The 16,271-nt window shown below is 37.3% G+C and overlaps 1 protein-coding gene across 14 annotated transcripts in view; it reads right to left on the reverse strand.

Moving 5' to 3' along the window:
• Positions 1–10,111, reverse strand: part of LOC100243813 (GATA transcription factor 19) — a 46,278-nt gene extending 36,167 nt beyond the window's left edge. For all 14 annotated transcript variants that reach the window (XM_059736020.1, XM_059736019.1, XM_059736018.1 and 11 more), the window contains exons 1-5: positions 10,007–10,111; positions 9,538–9,900; positions 8,032–8,118; positions 7,881–7,939; positions 5,621–5,695 (exon numbers count right to left, since the gene is read on the reverse strand). In XM_059736020.1, coding sequence (XP_059592003.1) covers positions 5,621–5,695; positions 7,881–7,939; positions 8,032–8,118; positions 9,538–9,861 — 545 coding nt within the window. In that variant the 5' untranslated portion in view covers positions 9,862–9,900; positions 10,007–10,111. The remainder of the gene's footprint in view (positions 1–5,620; positions 5,696–7,880; positions 7,940–8,031; positions 8,119–9,537; positions 9,901–10,006) is intronic.
• Between the last annotated feature and the right edge of the window lie 6,160 nt (positions 10,112–16,271).

The raw sequence follows: 16,271 nt of genomic DNA on the forward strand, positions 1-16,271 counted from the left end.
AAGACATTTGGTGAGCAATACCATTCTTTTCAAGATGACTCCTTAATTTGTGAGAAATATTCTTCCAATTGTCAATTCTTAGAATGCAAATTTTAGTTTGGAATCTAGGTCTGGATCATTTGATAAAAATTCTAAAAAATTGTGATTGCGATAGGTTTTTCTTTTAAGAGAAGTACAACACACTCATATGTGATCATCCATCAATGTTATAAACCACCTAGCACCCAAAATTGTTTTCACCTAAGAAAGCCTCCACACATCACTATGTACAACAGAGAACAGACTAGATTTATAATAAACTTAAGTAAGAATATAGTTGCGGTGATGTTTAGCAAGTTCACAAACTTCTCATCGAAAATATAAAGCATTTTTATTCCTAAACAATAAGGGAAATAACAGTTTTTGATAGGTAAAGCTTAGGTGCCCTAATCTAAGATGCCATAAAATTATTTATACCTCAAGTTGTAGAACTTTCACATTGAAGACCCTAAGAAGTTTCTACTATGGCTTTGGTGTCTTCTTCTAGGATAAACAGTCCGTCCACTTCCCTAGAACAACTAATCCTCCTCCCCGTACACAATTATTGAAATTCACTCTTAAGTTTATTGACAAGATTGCAGGATACATTCGGGACATGTAGGACAAAATTTAGGGTAAGATCATTAGAAATAGATATTGAACCCCTTCCAGCAACAAATGAGAGATCCATCAACAATCATAACCTTTTGGTGACTTGAGAATGGAAAATATGAACTGAATAAATTAGACAAACTTGTTTATGGTCTTATGCTCAGTTGCCCTTGAATTGATGATCCAAGGGTTTGATTTTGAGTGACCGGTGTGTAGGGCAACAATGAAGTCCAAAAGGTTTACAATTTTTATTTTGACTCATAACTATAGAAGGGCTCTAGTTCCTTGCCGAAGGTTGGTCGTTCAAGAGCTCCTTATTGCCTTGTGTTTTGTGTCTTTGGTGGTTCTCTAACAACTTATAGCCCTCAGTTGCTGCCTCAATTGTTTTTATCTCCATGATTGTGGATCTTCCAATATATTTGACACAGGACATCTAGTCCTAAGAAAGTAGTCGAGTCAACATTTATCATAATAATATTTAAATTACCTAGTAAACTTGAGACTTGTAGTACTTGATTAATTAGGTAGTTATTTATTTTAGGTTTCATTTTCTAAGCGTTGGAAGTTGTGAGACACTAAAGGGTTATTGGGATAATAGGAGAGAGCGATATGATGGAAAGAGATTCTCTTTTGTTCTAAATTTTTAGTCAATAGATATCTCTGCTTGAGTCTCTGATTGATTCTAGATTTTCTTAGGCAAGACGTGTTCTATTCTTTTACTTTCTTGCTTTGTGTTGCCTCAATGTCTCTCTTGTATGGCATGATTTGTTAATGATCACACCAAATGTCTTGTCATTTCCTTTCTTTCCAAAGCTCCAATGACTACCAAGAAAGGCAGAATCTAGATTGGCCATATGTTGAGGAGTGCTAGCAATAATCAAAGCAAAATTCCCAGTCTGTACATTTCTCATCATGACTTAAAGTTTGCTTTATTCTATTCTAATTGAAGACCTCCATTGATCATGGAATAGGCTCCTTTACAAGAATCACTCCTAGCTTGATCAAATTCAAATTTTAGATCTAGGGGAAAAAAAATTAAAAAAGCATGCTCTCCACACAATTCCAAACCAATTCTTGATAAAGATCCATCTGTTGATATTTTTCTTTTGATGCGTAAAAGAAGCAAATATATTAAAAGCGCTTGGAAAAGGCCCACAAAGTACTCACGAAGTATAAAAGTTGCAGCTGAAAACAAGTAAAAAAGGAAAGAAAAATAACAAGCCAACACCCAATACAAAAGACTTTACTCTAGAGCCTAAAAATACGTAGGAAACCCATACTTAAGGTGCAACCAACCGGAAACACCCCACTACTGGCACATAAAACTGCCAGCTTCTGCCCCCTAGGAATTACAAAATAAGCCCACGACCCTAAAACCATTGCCTTGAGACCAGGTGAGAGAACCCCAACCTCTCTCCTCTTCTATAATCCTCTTGATTCTAAGGAGAGACAAGCACCTAGCCTTTAAGCCAAGCAACAAACACCCCAAAAACACAACCAACAAGGTCACTTCCAAACCATCTCCCACCCATTACTCCAGCTCCTCTCTTTTTTGTTTGAATTGTAGTAATCCATTGAGCATTCCAAATTTCAAAGCTCCCTAACAAAGTGGGCCATGGAGGGGGGCCTCCTCTTCACAGTCGAAACCCTATGGCCCTTTCCAGTTTCCATCTTTCTCAGTAAGGATGCAATTTCCTTCTCATGCCCATCCACTTGCAATCCCACAAACTTGCTAAAGGAGACAACATTCTGAAAAGATAGATTGGAGAGGCTCTCTACTTCCAACGGGCCCTTACTAGGGTTCCCAAAACCTGAAGTTGCCTCCTCATTACATACTTCTAGGCTTGCAGTCTCAACATCCTTGAGTTGATTCTTTGGGGATTCCACAACCAAGTCCTTGCCAAAATTCCTACGCATAGGCCTATGGACGTCACCCTTGCCCTCTGCTGGAAGTCCCACGTTCTATTCCCTTCCTAGAACCAAGCTTTCAATCCTCCCTGAAGATAACATCTTTGGACATGGAAGAAGCCGAAGAAGAAGAAGAAAACCCTCCCCCCAATGGACATATTAGACACAAACTTACCCGAGAAACTTTCTGTTGGAAATCAAGTCACTTCCTCCATAAGGACTTCATTAGTAAGCAGTAGATGACGAGCCAACGACAAAGGAGTCGGAGTTGAGAACGAACCTAACCTTCCACCTTCATTGAACCCCCCATTTTTGCTTCCCTTGCAAATTTTTTAGCTCTACAATGAATCTAGCAAAGCATTGTACTCCCTTGCAAAATGAGAGGTCATCAAAGAGGACCCTAACAACATCACTTGACTCTCCATCGCACTGCCAAAATCTTTGTAACCACTCCACTTTTCTAACCCACCATCCACAGCGGGAGGATGGGTCTCTTTGAGAAGCCCTTCACTCCCCCCATCACCAAAAGAGACACCCGACTTGTCCTTAGGCTTGGGCCTAAAAAGACCAAGTGGCCCACTCTTGAACCAACCCCCAAAGAATGACTAGTAACTAAAAGGGCCTTAGCAGGGGGACAACCTTTAGAACCTTGGGCCTCATCTTGGCCCAAACAAAGAGAGCCACTAACAACCCCACCATGGTCTCCCTTAAAAGGCACCCCCACCCACACAGTCAACTTCTGCAACAATCTCATCACTTTGCTTCAACACTCCAATAACGGGTTTACAGGGCAAAAAGTTGCACCTACACCTACCCTCTCGTTCCTGTCTCCAAAGATCGACACACAAGTAACTACAAACTACTCTACAAGTGGCTCCTTCCTTACTCCCATGACAATGTGTGGAACACCCACTATATCTCCCCTAACCTTCAACTCTAAACACCCACTACAACTGCTCTTAGAGATCACAGCTGAAAACCTAGGAACTCTCGAACAAATTTGGATGGAGAAACTGGACAACCCCACTAGGACTTATAATGAGCTAGGAAAGGCTTTACCATTTGATTTTACTAAAATCCTTGCCCACTACAAGTGTGAAAGCATAGCAGTGTCTTCGTCCACAACTAGGAAACCTCCACAGCAGTCCCCTAGCTTCTTCAACACCTCCAAACTCCAAAAATGCAGCAAGAGTCCCAAGGCACTCGCCCATAACTCCTTTGGTGCCCCACCCTTACGAAAACACCCAACTTCAAGTTCCCACCCTTTAGACACACAACTTTCTCCCTAAAACTACTTAACCCTCTTGCAAGCACCCTCTCTGCCTCGAGTCTATCCTCAAAACTTAAATAAAAGCAAGTCACCCCCAAGTGCTAAAATCTTCAACCCCTTAATCAAGGACCAAAGATTAGTCACCCAAATTCTCAACGAAAGTAAATCTAGCTCTAGTTCAAAATCCTTTTCAAAGCTCCCAACTAGACAACAATTCAACTAGTCCTTTCTACTTTGTATCTCCCTCTCCCCAAGTTGCACCCAAACTACATCTCCCACCAAGCACAGTTCCCTTTTTATAGCCTCCACATGGTAGCCTCTTTTAGTAGCTACTAACGAACCGTCCACTTCGCTGTTATGGAAGCACCATTCCTAGGCTTTGTCTTAGGAAGACCCCCAGAAGGTGAAGTTTCTCTGGCAAGACATTCCATCCCCTAAGGAAACCCCTCCCCTTAGGAAAGATCAAGGAAAACCATTGACCCTCCTCAGTGAGAACAAAACAGAAAATGAATCTCCCCGCCCCATTCACACGACACTCCAACTTAAATCTCCTCCCAACTTTGCACCACCTCACTACTCCTTCATCTCTACAACAAGATTCCACCCCTTCCAACAAACAACCTAAGCTCAAGTTCTCAAACTTAATCAAGAACAAATGCTTCTGCCTCTGCCTCTGCCTCTGCCTCTGCCTCTTTCTCTTTCTCTTTCCACAATGACTCCCTTCAGCTTCCCTCCCACTAGCTCTACAAAAAGATCAAAGGACTTTGAATCCACTACAAACCAACACCTTCTTCCACTCGAATCCATTTTCCATCCTTATCATTCTCTCTCTTGGGGAAGATACATCTAACTAACCCCCATTGAAAGGTATACCATAGGAAAGGGAATAGAATATGGAGTTGTGTGATTGGGAAAACACACACATAGACACAAATTAGATTCTCTCTTTAAAAGTTAGAATTTTGAAGATGACACCAATCTCTCAATATAAGTTGTTATATAATTGTAGTAGGTCGTCACGAACATATGGCCTTGCTCAACTCCATTTTGGAAAACTACAAAATTGACCTTAAAGCCTATATAAATATTGATTGAGGAGAGCAAGTTTGATTATAGACCAATGATCAACATCAAGGTCTTACATTTTCTTAAGAGCAAATTTGACTACGTACAAGAGTAAGGAGTAATCTATGGCAGCTAGATCAAGTGTAGAGGTAAATTGTCCTTATTAACCTTATAATCAATTGGGAAGGACCAATGAGACTCTTTGTTGAAACAAGTATAGAAGCTAATCAACATTTCATCAAGAAAAATTGAATAGTGGTCTGATTTGCACTTACTATATTTTTACAAGTACTCAACTAGCTCATATATTGGCAAAAGGACTTACAACTCACTCATTTCAAGCAATTACAAGCAAACTGTGAACAAAAACATCTACTGATCAACTTAAGGGAAGTGGTTAAGAGGGAAACCAATTGTATAAATAAATAAACACACACACACACACATATATTGTAACTTAGGGAGTTTCCATTCTTGTAAGGGTGACCCATAATTGCCTATGATTTTTTTATTCGTAGGCTAGTGCATAGAAGTCCCCTATTTTTGTTCCTATGGTTACCTGATTCCTAGGCTAGTGTATCAAAGTTTCCTTTTTCTGTTTTACCTATAAACTCTATGTAATAGTTTATACTTGTGAATATAGAACATGAGAAAATATTATTCATCTTCTTCTAATTATTTCGCTTTTCTTTTTTTTTTGGTAACTACAATAGAATTTATCAAAACATTGTTGTATGTTCACCTTACCTTTGAGCAACCTCCTTTCGGCAAGTATACCGAATTTTCTTCTCAAAGCATCTCTCTTTCCGTTTTTCACGAAACCTAATTGTTGAATATAATGTATTTATAGTATATTATCTTTCCTTGTTAATATAGGTCACATGTATGGTAGTTAGGACTCCTAGCCTTGTATATATATATCTCTCAATTGTAAGTAGACATTACATGAATGAGAATTAAGGTTTTTCTTCTTTCTCTCTCTCTCAACATGGTATCAGAGCTAGGGAAGAAAACCTAATTCTTTCCTGTTTCCCGTTTCCCGTGTCATCAACTCCGGGCAACCTTCCGGTGACCGTGTTTCATTCCGGTCACCTTCCCCATCTCCCAATACTTTCCGGTCAGTCGGAACGTCGTTAGAAACCACTCACCGCCGGCGAAATTTTCCGGCGAACTTTCCGGCGAACTTTTCCGGCGACCTATTTTTCCTACACCGACCATACCAGAAGGAGCGCCTGGAGGAGATCTCCAACTTTTGTGAAGGCACCGGCACCAAAAGAGGATCCACGCGCCGGCCACACGCCATTTTCCGGCCGGCGACTGCATCTCACGCGCCGGCGCGTGAGGGCACGTGAGGCCTTTTCCGGCGACGCGCCTCCTCCTCCAGCCTCGTCTGCCGCCGACCAGCATCCCTACCTACCTGGTTCTCCCATCCGAGCCCTGCACGTACCCCTTTTGGGGATTTTTGTCTCCGTCAGCCCTCCAAACAGCCTTTCCGACGAAGTTCCGGCTACTTTCTCTCCACCCCAATCCCTGCACGTGCCTTGGGAAGTGTTCTTCTACCTTTCTGGTGGTACCACGTCGCGATCTGAGGCCGTCTCCCTTTTTCGGTGGTGCCACGCCGCAATCTGAAGTCGTATTAGGGCTCTCTTCGATCCAAATACGTGAATATGACCACCAAAAATCAGATCTTTACCTCTGTTATCTCTGGATCTCCTATGATTACCTCAGAGAAATTGGTTGGCAGTGAAAATTATCTTTCCTGGTCTGCCTCTGTTGAACTTTGGTTTATGGGTCAAGGATATGAGGATCACTTGGTTACCCAGGAGGCAGATATCCCTGAGGTTGACCGCGTACAGTGGAAGAAGATAGATGCACAGTTATGCAGTGTATTTATCTGGTTGTTTATGTGGACGACATCGTCATTACAGGCAGTGATCAGGATGGTATTCAGAAACTAAAGCAACATCTTTTTACCCACTTTCAGACCAAAGACTTGGGGAAACTCAAGTATTTCTTGGGAATTGAGATAGCTCAATCCAGTTCTGGTGTGGTCCTTTCCCAAAGGAAGTATGCTTTAGACATCCTGGAAGAAACCGGTATGTTAGACTGTAAACCGGTAGACACACCTATGGATCCGAATGTCAAACTTGTACCAGGACAGAGGGAGCCTTTAGGAGACCCCGGGAGATATCGACGGCTCGTAGGTAAATTGAACTATCTCACCATTACTCGTCCAGACATTTCTTTTCCTGTGAGTGTTGTTAGTCAATTCCTACAGTCACCATGTGATAGCCATTGGGATGCCGTAATCCGTATTCTTCGATATATCAAAAGTACACCAGGCCAAGGTGTATTGTACCAGAATAGAGGTCATACTCAAGTTGTTGGTTACACAGATGCAGATTGGGCTGGCTCACCCACAGATAGACGTTCCACTTCAGGGTACTGTGTTTTTATTGGAGGTAATCTAATATCTTGGAAGAGTAAGAAACAAGATGTAGTGGCCAGATCTAGCGCTGAAGCCGAGTATCGAGCTATGGCTTTGGCAACATGTGAACTCATATGGTTGAGACATCTTCTTCAGGAGTTGAGATTTGGAAAGGATGAACAGATGAAACTCATCTGTGATAACCAGGCCGCATTACATATTGCATCCAATCCAGTCTTTCATGAAAGGACCAAGCATATTGAAGTTGACTGTCATTTTATTAGAGAGAAGATCGCATCAGGATGTATTGCTACAAGTTTTGTCAATTCAAATGATCAACTAGCAGACATCTTCACTAAATCTCTCAGAGGTCCTAGGATTAAATATATTTGTAACAAGCTTGGTGCATATGACGTATATGCTCCAGCTTGAGGGGGAGTGTTGAATATAATGTATTTATAGTATATTATCTTTCCTTGTTAATATAGGTCACATGTATGGTAGTTAGGACTCCTAGCCTTGTATATATATATCTCTCAATTGTAAGTAGACATTACATGAATTCTCTCTCTCTCAACACTAATCAAGGAAGCGATTCGTCGTGGAAGATTTGAGCATTTTGAGGCATCAACTAAGCCCTGTACAATATTGTGCATAAAGCACCAGCAACAAGTGAAGAACTAACCTGATAAAAAATTTCAGGGAGAAAAGTAGTACCTCTTAGCAATACCTTCATATTCTGCTGTAATAGAAATTCTGAGCTAGACACACTACTAGGTGTTTCATGCCCTCCCAAAAGCAATAGCACTGCTTGCACCTGCCATATGCATATTTTAAATAATCAAGCATTATTTTAACACCATGAGATACTAAAGCAGAAAATTCTATCAAAGAAGATAGTAAATTATGCAGATAAGCTTATGTTCAGGTGAACATAAAGCAGAATAGAAATGACACATGGATTATTTAAATCCATAATAAGTAGTCGTTACCTTGACAATTAACCAATAGTTTGCAACTCAACCAATTTTAGATATTTCAAAGCATCAATACTTTATATCTCATAATACTAGCAGCAGCTAATCTACACATGGATGATCATTACAGATCATGCAACGGCATTTCAACATCAAGAAAAAAGATTAAGACCTTCAATTTGATCAAACACACTCTGCATAAAGAATTTAGAGAAAATCCTGATTGCCTAATTGTAGTTCTTACACTAGTGAAGGAACCCAAAAATCAGCAACTCTTCCACTAATAGTACATCTTCCATTAACCATACAATTGAATTGCATCATACTGTTCTAATAGCTATGGATGCTTGACAGCGAAAAGTACTTTATACAGTTCTAAAAAACATCAAAGTTGCTGAAAAGCTGAAAAAAAAAAAAAGAACGATGAACATGTTGAAGCTTTTCACTTTTGAGCTACTATCAATTGTTTAACGAGCTTGCATATTTTAAAAATACAAAAGAAAAAATCAATTTAAAAGGCAAACCATATTTTTGACATGCAAAAGCAACATTTCACTGCTACCTCCATTTTTTAGGATTTTTTTTCCCTCTGATAATGCTCTCTCAAGCACGCTACTACATTTTCTACTTCTTCACTTTTGAAGAAAATAAATAAATTCTAACCTCCGGTACAAAATCTGCCATAGCCTAATACCAGTCAAACATGTTACTAAGCTGAGTTCAATTTTTCAAAAACTCATCCAAAATCAGTAAAACTCCAACACAAAAATTTCTTTCATATTCCTTTTCATCCGTTTTGTCAGAAACATTACCACTCAACTAGAACCTACGACAAGTAATCAAGTATTTTGCTTAACTGAGCACAATCTTTTACTTTTAGAAACAATCTACAAACAGTGAAATTCAGAACATAAATTTCTTCCCTTTTTTTTTTTTCCTTTTCATCCTTTTTCTCACAAACCAAACAGAGAACAAGAAGATGATTAAACTCGACGTTAACCTTGAAATAATAATAATAATAAAGAAGAAGAAGAAGAAGGAATCCTAAGAAACCATCATATAGAACAGAATCAAAACAACAGAGAGAAAAGAACGAAACTCAAAACCAAGTAACCAACGTAAGTCAATAAATCCAAAGCGTAATGTTCCAGTCATTTCCTCAGAGACCATTAATTAAAAATTCAATTTTCTCTCCTTCCATTTTCCCGGATACTAAACACTACACAATACAAGAGACCAAAACTTAAATGAGCACTAACCTTATCAGGTGTGACCGCATGGAAGACATATACCTCACCCTCAAACGATATGGTGAGCTCACTGGTGCGCTGCGCAACCACAGAGCTCTTCTCATCAGCGTTCACTGAACTCATCCTCCCACCTTCTCCTCCACTCACCGCCTCCCCACCACCTCCAGTAACATCCTCCACTTCGAACCCTCCCTCGTTGCCGTTGATCTCAATTGGTACTTGCATGCTATCATCGTCATGCTCTTCGAATGGAAGCGCTTGCAGTGGCCTCGGATTCACTGTCTCCATCCTACAAGCATCACCTTCTCTCACTTTCTCTCCCTCCAAACGCATAGAAACTTCATTTTCTCAGTAAAACTCGAAACCCTAACCCTATATTGAATCAAATTGCAACAATCACAAGAAGAAAGAGCAAGAAATTCAATTGTCATAAAATAAAACACCAAAAAAATGAAAAATATTTAAAGATTTTGAATACGTGTGTTTCGCTTGTAGACAGCTTTCCGAAAATGAAAGAAAAATTAATAAATTTATCATTATTCTCATAAGTTGTTGGTTTTCAAATACAAATATATGAATGAAAATGAGGAATCAATCCCAGCCCTCCATTGTGGATGTTGGTGGGTGACACGTGGGCTCCAGGAAGGATGGGATCACGTGGAGTGAAAGTATGTGTCAGCCAAAGGGTCTGGAGTGGATCTGCAGCGTTGGATCACCGTTAATTTGTGATCCAACGGTGAAAATTGATGCTTATCTGGGTGGGCTTTTAGGGCTGTGAAAATAGGTCTTTCCTTGGAGTTAATTACGGTCATAAACCGGGGTCGTGCACCGACAGTACGGTGGAGGATGCCGCATGGGACTTGTGCCTTCTTTACACGTGGCAAACGAGGTTGATAGGTACGTTTCGAGAAGCTTTAAGTTTGGGAAACTTATGTTTTAGGGTTGTGATATGCAAATATTATGAAATTGAAATCCGACCATCTCAATTTTAAGTTTACACTATTAATCCCTAAAATATTTTGAATTCCATGCACTTTGTGCATGTGTTTTTTAATATCAAATTTACCCTCTTCTTTCCTACTAAAGCCTCCAGGTCAGTGTCCATGTATAAAATAAATAAATAAATAATTGTCTTCACTTTCTCTCCCAAAATCTTCTCCATCTGCTCATTCATCTACCTCATCTTTCTCTCTTTTCGAAACACTCAAAACTCGTGACCCTTCTTCAAATAATCTTTTGAGACTCCTTCCAAGTAATAAAAAAAGATTCACAATTCACTAATGTCTACAAATCACAGTGAAGAAGATTGAAGAGCACGAAGCAGAGATGTGACATTCATTCTCTGCTCCTTTTGTATTAAACCCTAACCCTAATTTTGAAATTTGAAGAAAAAATGGGGTTAGGTGGTTAAAGAATATAGTTTGCTTGCTTAACCTTTTCTCACGAGTCAAATCTTGTTCTATATATATACCCTTTAACCTTCATAATATTGTATCTCGATTTGATTTTTTTTAGATTTGATTTAGATTCAATCATTTCAAAAGAAACAATAGAGAAAGAGATGAGAGGTGAGGGTTCTCATGGAAATTGTCAAACCACCTAAAGCTCCTAAAATGGAAGATTTTGGGCGTGGTGGTGCTAGATGGATGGGGCGAGGCCAATCTTGATCAGTACAACTATATTCGCATCTCCAAAACTTCCACCATGGATTCTCTCAAGAAGGTCTCTTCGTTCTTTATTTGATTTCCTTATTGCTTTATCTATATGATTTTTATTCTCAATTTAGTCCATCCTTTGGGTAGCTTCGGCTTTTTTAGCTAAGCTTGTTTGCGTGGAGGGTGTGGGGTTTGGGTGAAAAGGATTTGGGGTTGCATTTATAAGGATCATGTAATGAGCTACTCTTGTGTGGCTCCTATTCAAAGTCATGTGCTTTTTTCAATTCTAGAACTATTGATTAAAATTCTCGAACCCTTACATTTGCATTGATGTAATTAGTCTTGATATCATTTTTATACCTTTTCATTTGTACCTTTTTTTATTCATTTATCATTAGTCATTGTGCTTATGACTTTTCCTTTTGGAGTTAAGAGATCAACAATGAAGTATTTATGTTTTAGAAGCTAATATTTGACTTAATATAAACATCGCATTGCTTGCCTTATTTAAACCTTTGACCTTTGAATAAGTTTTTGTTACTTAAACTATAGAAGAAAGATAAGAAAATTGGAGGAGCCTGGAAGTTAAAAAGGTAACACCTTGCATAGGTATGAAAGGTTTTAAATTTTTAACATTTGACTTCAGGTCAAGCTTTGATTCCTAGAAGTTGAATTGACTTTATAGTTCCATTTAGATTTTGGAAACTATAAGGGAAGGATAATGGAAAAGAAAGAAAATAAAAAAGAAATGAAAATAGAAAGCAAATTAAGGCCAATAAATTTTTCATGAACTCTTTTCCAACTTCCTTCACTTCTTTAAATGGAAAATAAATTTTAAATTTTATTCTCTACATTTCCACAAATTTTCTATCAAAACTAAACAAGAGAAATTGATTTTCATAGTTCTTTTTCCTTCCACTGACAATTTCCAATATCTAAACTGAGCCTAAAAATTTCAAATTTTCAATTTAATGTAATTAATTTTTAAATTCATAAAACAAACACTTGATTGGTTTGATTTTCACTATTTTAATAATTTTCTTTGACTCTTTTCTAATTGATAACTTAGAGTTTGGGTGATAAGAGTGTATTAGGGTGGCTGATATGGATACTCTTCAATTTTAACTAAGCTTGGGTGGTGCACATTAAGTTTCTACGTTTTTGCTTTCTCATACTTTTCTCAGATGAATATAGTTGTTAATTTTTTTTTTTTGGGTGGCATATTTGTTTTTCATAGATGGTTAAGAACAATATGTTATACTTAGATATGAGTGTTAGACCAATGGATTTATGCAATACAAGTGCTCAACCGACAAGTATTGAAAATGGAATCTGCTACTAGTAAGGTACTTTGTAGTTTTTCCTACTAAGTTTGAAAAATGAGTTCTCATGATTTCTTAACAGTTATCATATGTTACTAGAGGACATGAGATCCTTAGAACCTTTTCTGGAAGGATGCTGGAGTGGCTTTGCCAAATTTGTGATGTCACTAGATATTTGGGATGCTACTCTTTTGGGGCTTTAAGCATAGTTAATGATTTCATGCTTCAATTTGCTAAGTGAGAAGAAAAACTGTTAGTCTTGTTTATAAGGGACTTTCTATGTCATTAAGTTCATGAAGCAGTTTTAAAATTGTACATTCTTTTGGTTTCCTTTCCTAGTTGTGCAATTTTTTTAATTTCCTCAAAACTAGTCCTTAATTTTTTTTTGTTTTTTGTTGGAACCTTTTTTATTTATTTTTTAAAGGATTTCTTATCCCTTTTAGTACTTATTATTTCAATGCAACAAATTTGTTTTTTCATGATTAACAAAAAATGCATCTAAGATTGCAAACCTACTAGTAATTATCAAGTGATCTCTTCTTCGAGCTTGGTCTCAACTAAAGAAAAATTGTTTGAATTTTCTTAATGCTAAATGTAACAACAGATGAGACCTTGAAGATAGAAAGGTAATGCAAAGAAACTGATTGACAAAGACCCTAAATGATGGTAATTTCTGTCTCAAGGAGACAAGAAATCCTTCTTCTAATCACCCACCTGCAAGCTTCTTACAAGCTGAACTAAAGAAATCCACTTTTTTACTCCTATAGACATACGAGATCAACCTTTAAGTAGAAAAACAATAAGTTCAGCACCCTTTCAAAGATATAGAAAAAGTTTGATCACTTAGTAAATTGATTCACTTAGTATATATCTATAATATACCATCAATGATTGACTATGTGAGCAGGATTCTAGCTAAGGCCAATGTGCATAAGCTCCCAAATGAGGGCCACTTTTCGTATTTCTTTTTATGTGATGAATGCCATAAACAGATACTCACTACTCTTTTTGAAAGCCCATAAGGTCCCCTAAACAACACATTAGACGCCACTAATTTTGCCACAATTATAGACACAACCATAAGATGATATGTGAAATTTTAATTTATTCAGTTTTATATTCTGATGTAAATACTCATTGGCTACCTCGTTTGATCAGAGAAGCATGAAAGACCATATAATCCAATCATTTTTATGTTTCAAGTACACAACTGTTCAATCTATAGGGGATGTATAATATCATTTTCTTTCATCATTCCCTCATCATTCAAGTAGAATATCAAGAGCTTTTATAGAACTTCCTTCATAGGTTTCCACTTAGCATGTATCCAGTAAGCATGGTTTGGTAGATTGAGTTGGGCTATCCAACTATAATCATCAGATAGTGTACTTATAGATGTGAAAGAAACTGCTCTATTGCATATAATTTTTTTTTATATATATATATTAGGCTTACCAAACCAAAAGGTATGTTGATCTTGCCTTTAGATACCTTTATGGTTAAGGCAAGTAGATCAATTTGAGAAGGTCTCTAACTAGTAATAAGGTCATGACCTGCTCCACGAAGGCTTGATTTTTATTATACTAGGATACCTTGCAAAAGAACATGTAGTTTGAGAGCGTTACATTTTTGCTAAATTAATTACCAATTGCTATGAATGCTCAATTATGTTATATGTTTGGTTATATTCTTTATTATAGATATCATGTTGGTTCCTTTATCATTCTTTTTCTTAAAATGGGTCAAGCCTCACTAATCAATTGGACTAATTTTATTCTAGATATAGTAACTAATTGCATAAAAACTAGTTTAGGAAGACCGAGCTATTCCTTATGAACTAAACTAGCAAAATGAAAGAGTAGTGTATCAAGGTCGTATTAGACAGATCAGAAGACCAAGTGTCTAATACTTGGATAATGTGTTGTAATAGCAACACATGTTTATTACTAGAGACTTTGATATTTTCTTTCTAGTTTGCAATGGTTATTTGGTGATAAGGGTAGTTCAGCCTTGACATGTTACTCTCAAGATTGTTATGAACACCAATATTCATATGATCTTAGGGACTTTGCCATTTTCTTTTGGGATGGCTAAGGGGATTCTCAAAGCGTTCATATGGAAGTCAAAGGTTCTTCTCTCAAGAAGAAGAAGAATAATACCAAATAAGGAAAGTTTAAGAGAAAGAATGAGAGAGCAAGCTCAAGGGCAAGTGATTCCTTTATGACCTTTTAGGACACTAGGAAAGGAATGCCTAGTTTACCTAAAGGAAAAATGAAAGTATGCATCATTTTCTCATTGTTGAATATTTAGTGGTGGATTTCACCATTCATGGTGGATAGACTCTAGGCCCATTGTTTGTAAGTCCTTATAGGATACTCAACAAGTGAGAAAGTTAAATGATGAGATTATACTTACCTTAGCTTCAAATGCAAGGTTAGTTATGTAAGTTAGTGGAAGTAATATCCTTTTCTTTTATATGTATTCCATTATCTCTTTGTCAAGTGATGAGAATAGTCGAATCTTAGGATTAAACCTAGCCCAAATTAAACATTTGGTTTCTAGACCTAGGTCATATTAATCTAAATAGGATCCAAAGAATAATAAAGTTTAGACTCTTTGATTCCAGAAGATCTTTTAGTCTACGAATCATATATAGATTGTAAAATGACTAAGAGGACTGGAGCTAAGGAATGTTTAGAGTTATTACATACTGACATGTATGAAACTTTTAGTGTCCATGAATGGGGAGGGTACGAGGGTATGCCATCACTTTTAGTGATGATTACTCTAGGTTTAGATATGTACATAGGAGATCTAATGCCTTAAATACATTCATTGAATTTAAGGTGGGATCAAATAACCTATTGGGCATACATACGAAGTCACTTCGATTAGATCAAGGTGATATGTCTAGTAAGTTTGATTTTTTCCATTGAAGTACGAGATTATTTCCCAGTTATGTGCACCAAGGTCTCTATTGCAAAATGGAGAGGTGGAAAGAAGATATCAAACTTGGATGGACATATTGAGATCGTAGATAGGTTTCTCATATTTTCCCGGATTCTTTTAGGGATATATCTTATAGACTGTGTAATACCTTTTTTTCTTAAGAGGTATATTAATTTATAGGATATCTAAGAGGATTTTTGGGTTATTACCTTTATAGTCAAGATCATCAAAAGAAATTTGTTGACACAAGTATTAGATTTTTTATGAAGACTATATAATAAGGAATAAGGCAAAAAGTGATATAGATTGGAGGATATATGAGAAGATAGTCCCACATTGCATAGGATACTATGAATCCAAAGGGTTAAAGGCATACCATTCCTATGATTTCTAGTAGACTAGTGCCTCATCATAGTGAGAGGTTTATATCCCATAGATTATGATGAAGTAGTGAGCAATATTTGTGCTCACTTAAGATAATGAGCTATGAAGAGATAGTTATAATCTTTGTATTCTAACATGGTTTGGGTTCTTGTAGAAGCACCTAAAGGAATAAAACTCATATGTGTAAGTTGGTCTATAAGAGGAACATAGGAGTAGATGAAAAACTTGAGTTTTATGTGGCTAAGACTATAGTTAAAGGTTATAGTTTGAAACTTTGTTTCAACTATGGAAAACCTTTTCAATAATGGTCATACTCAAATCCATCATATTACTCCTATCTATTGCAGTGTGTCTGATTTATAAGACACAACAACCAAACATTTTCATAGCAAAAGGCCTTATGTGTACAAGAAGGTACAGGGAAGCATGGTGA

This window comes from Vitis vinifera, chromosome 3 (genome assembly GCF_030704535.1).
Source record: "Vitis vinifera cultivar Pinot Noir 40024 chromosome 3, ASM3070453v1".
Taxonomy (NCBI): domain Eukaryota; kingdom Viridiplantae; phylum Streptophyta; class Magnoliopsida; order Vitales; family Vitaceae; genus Vitis; species Vitis vinifera.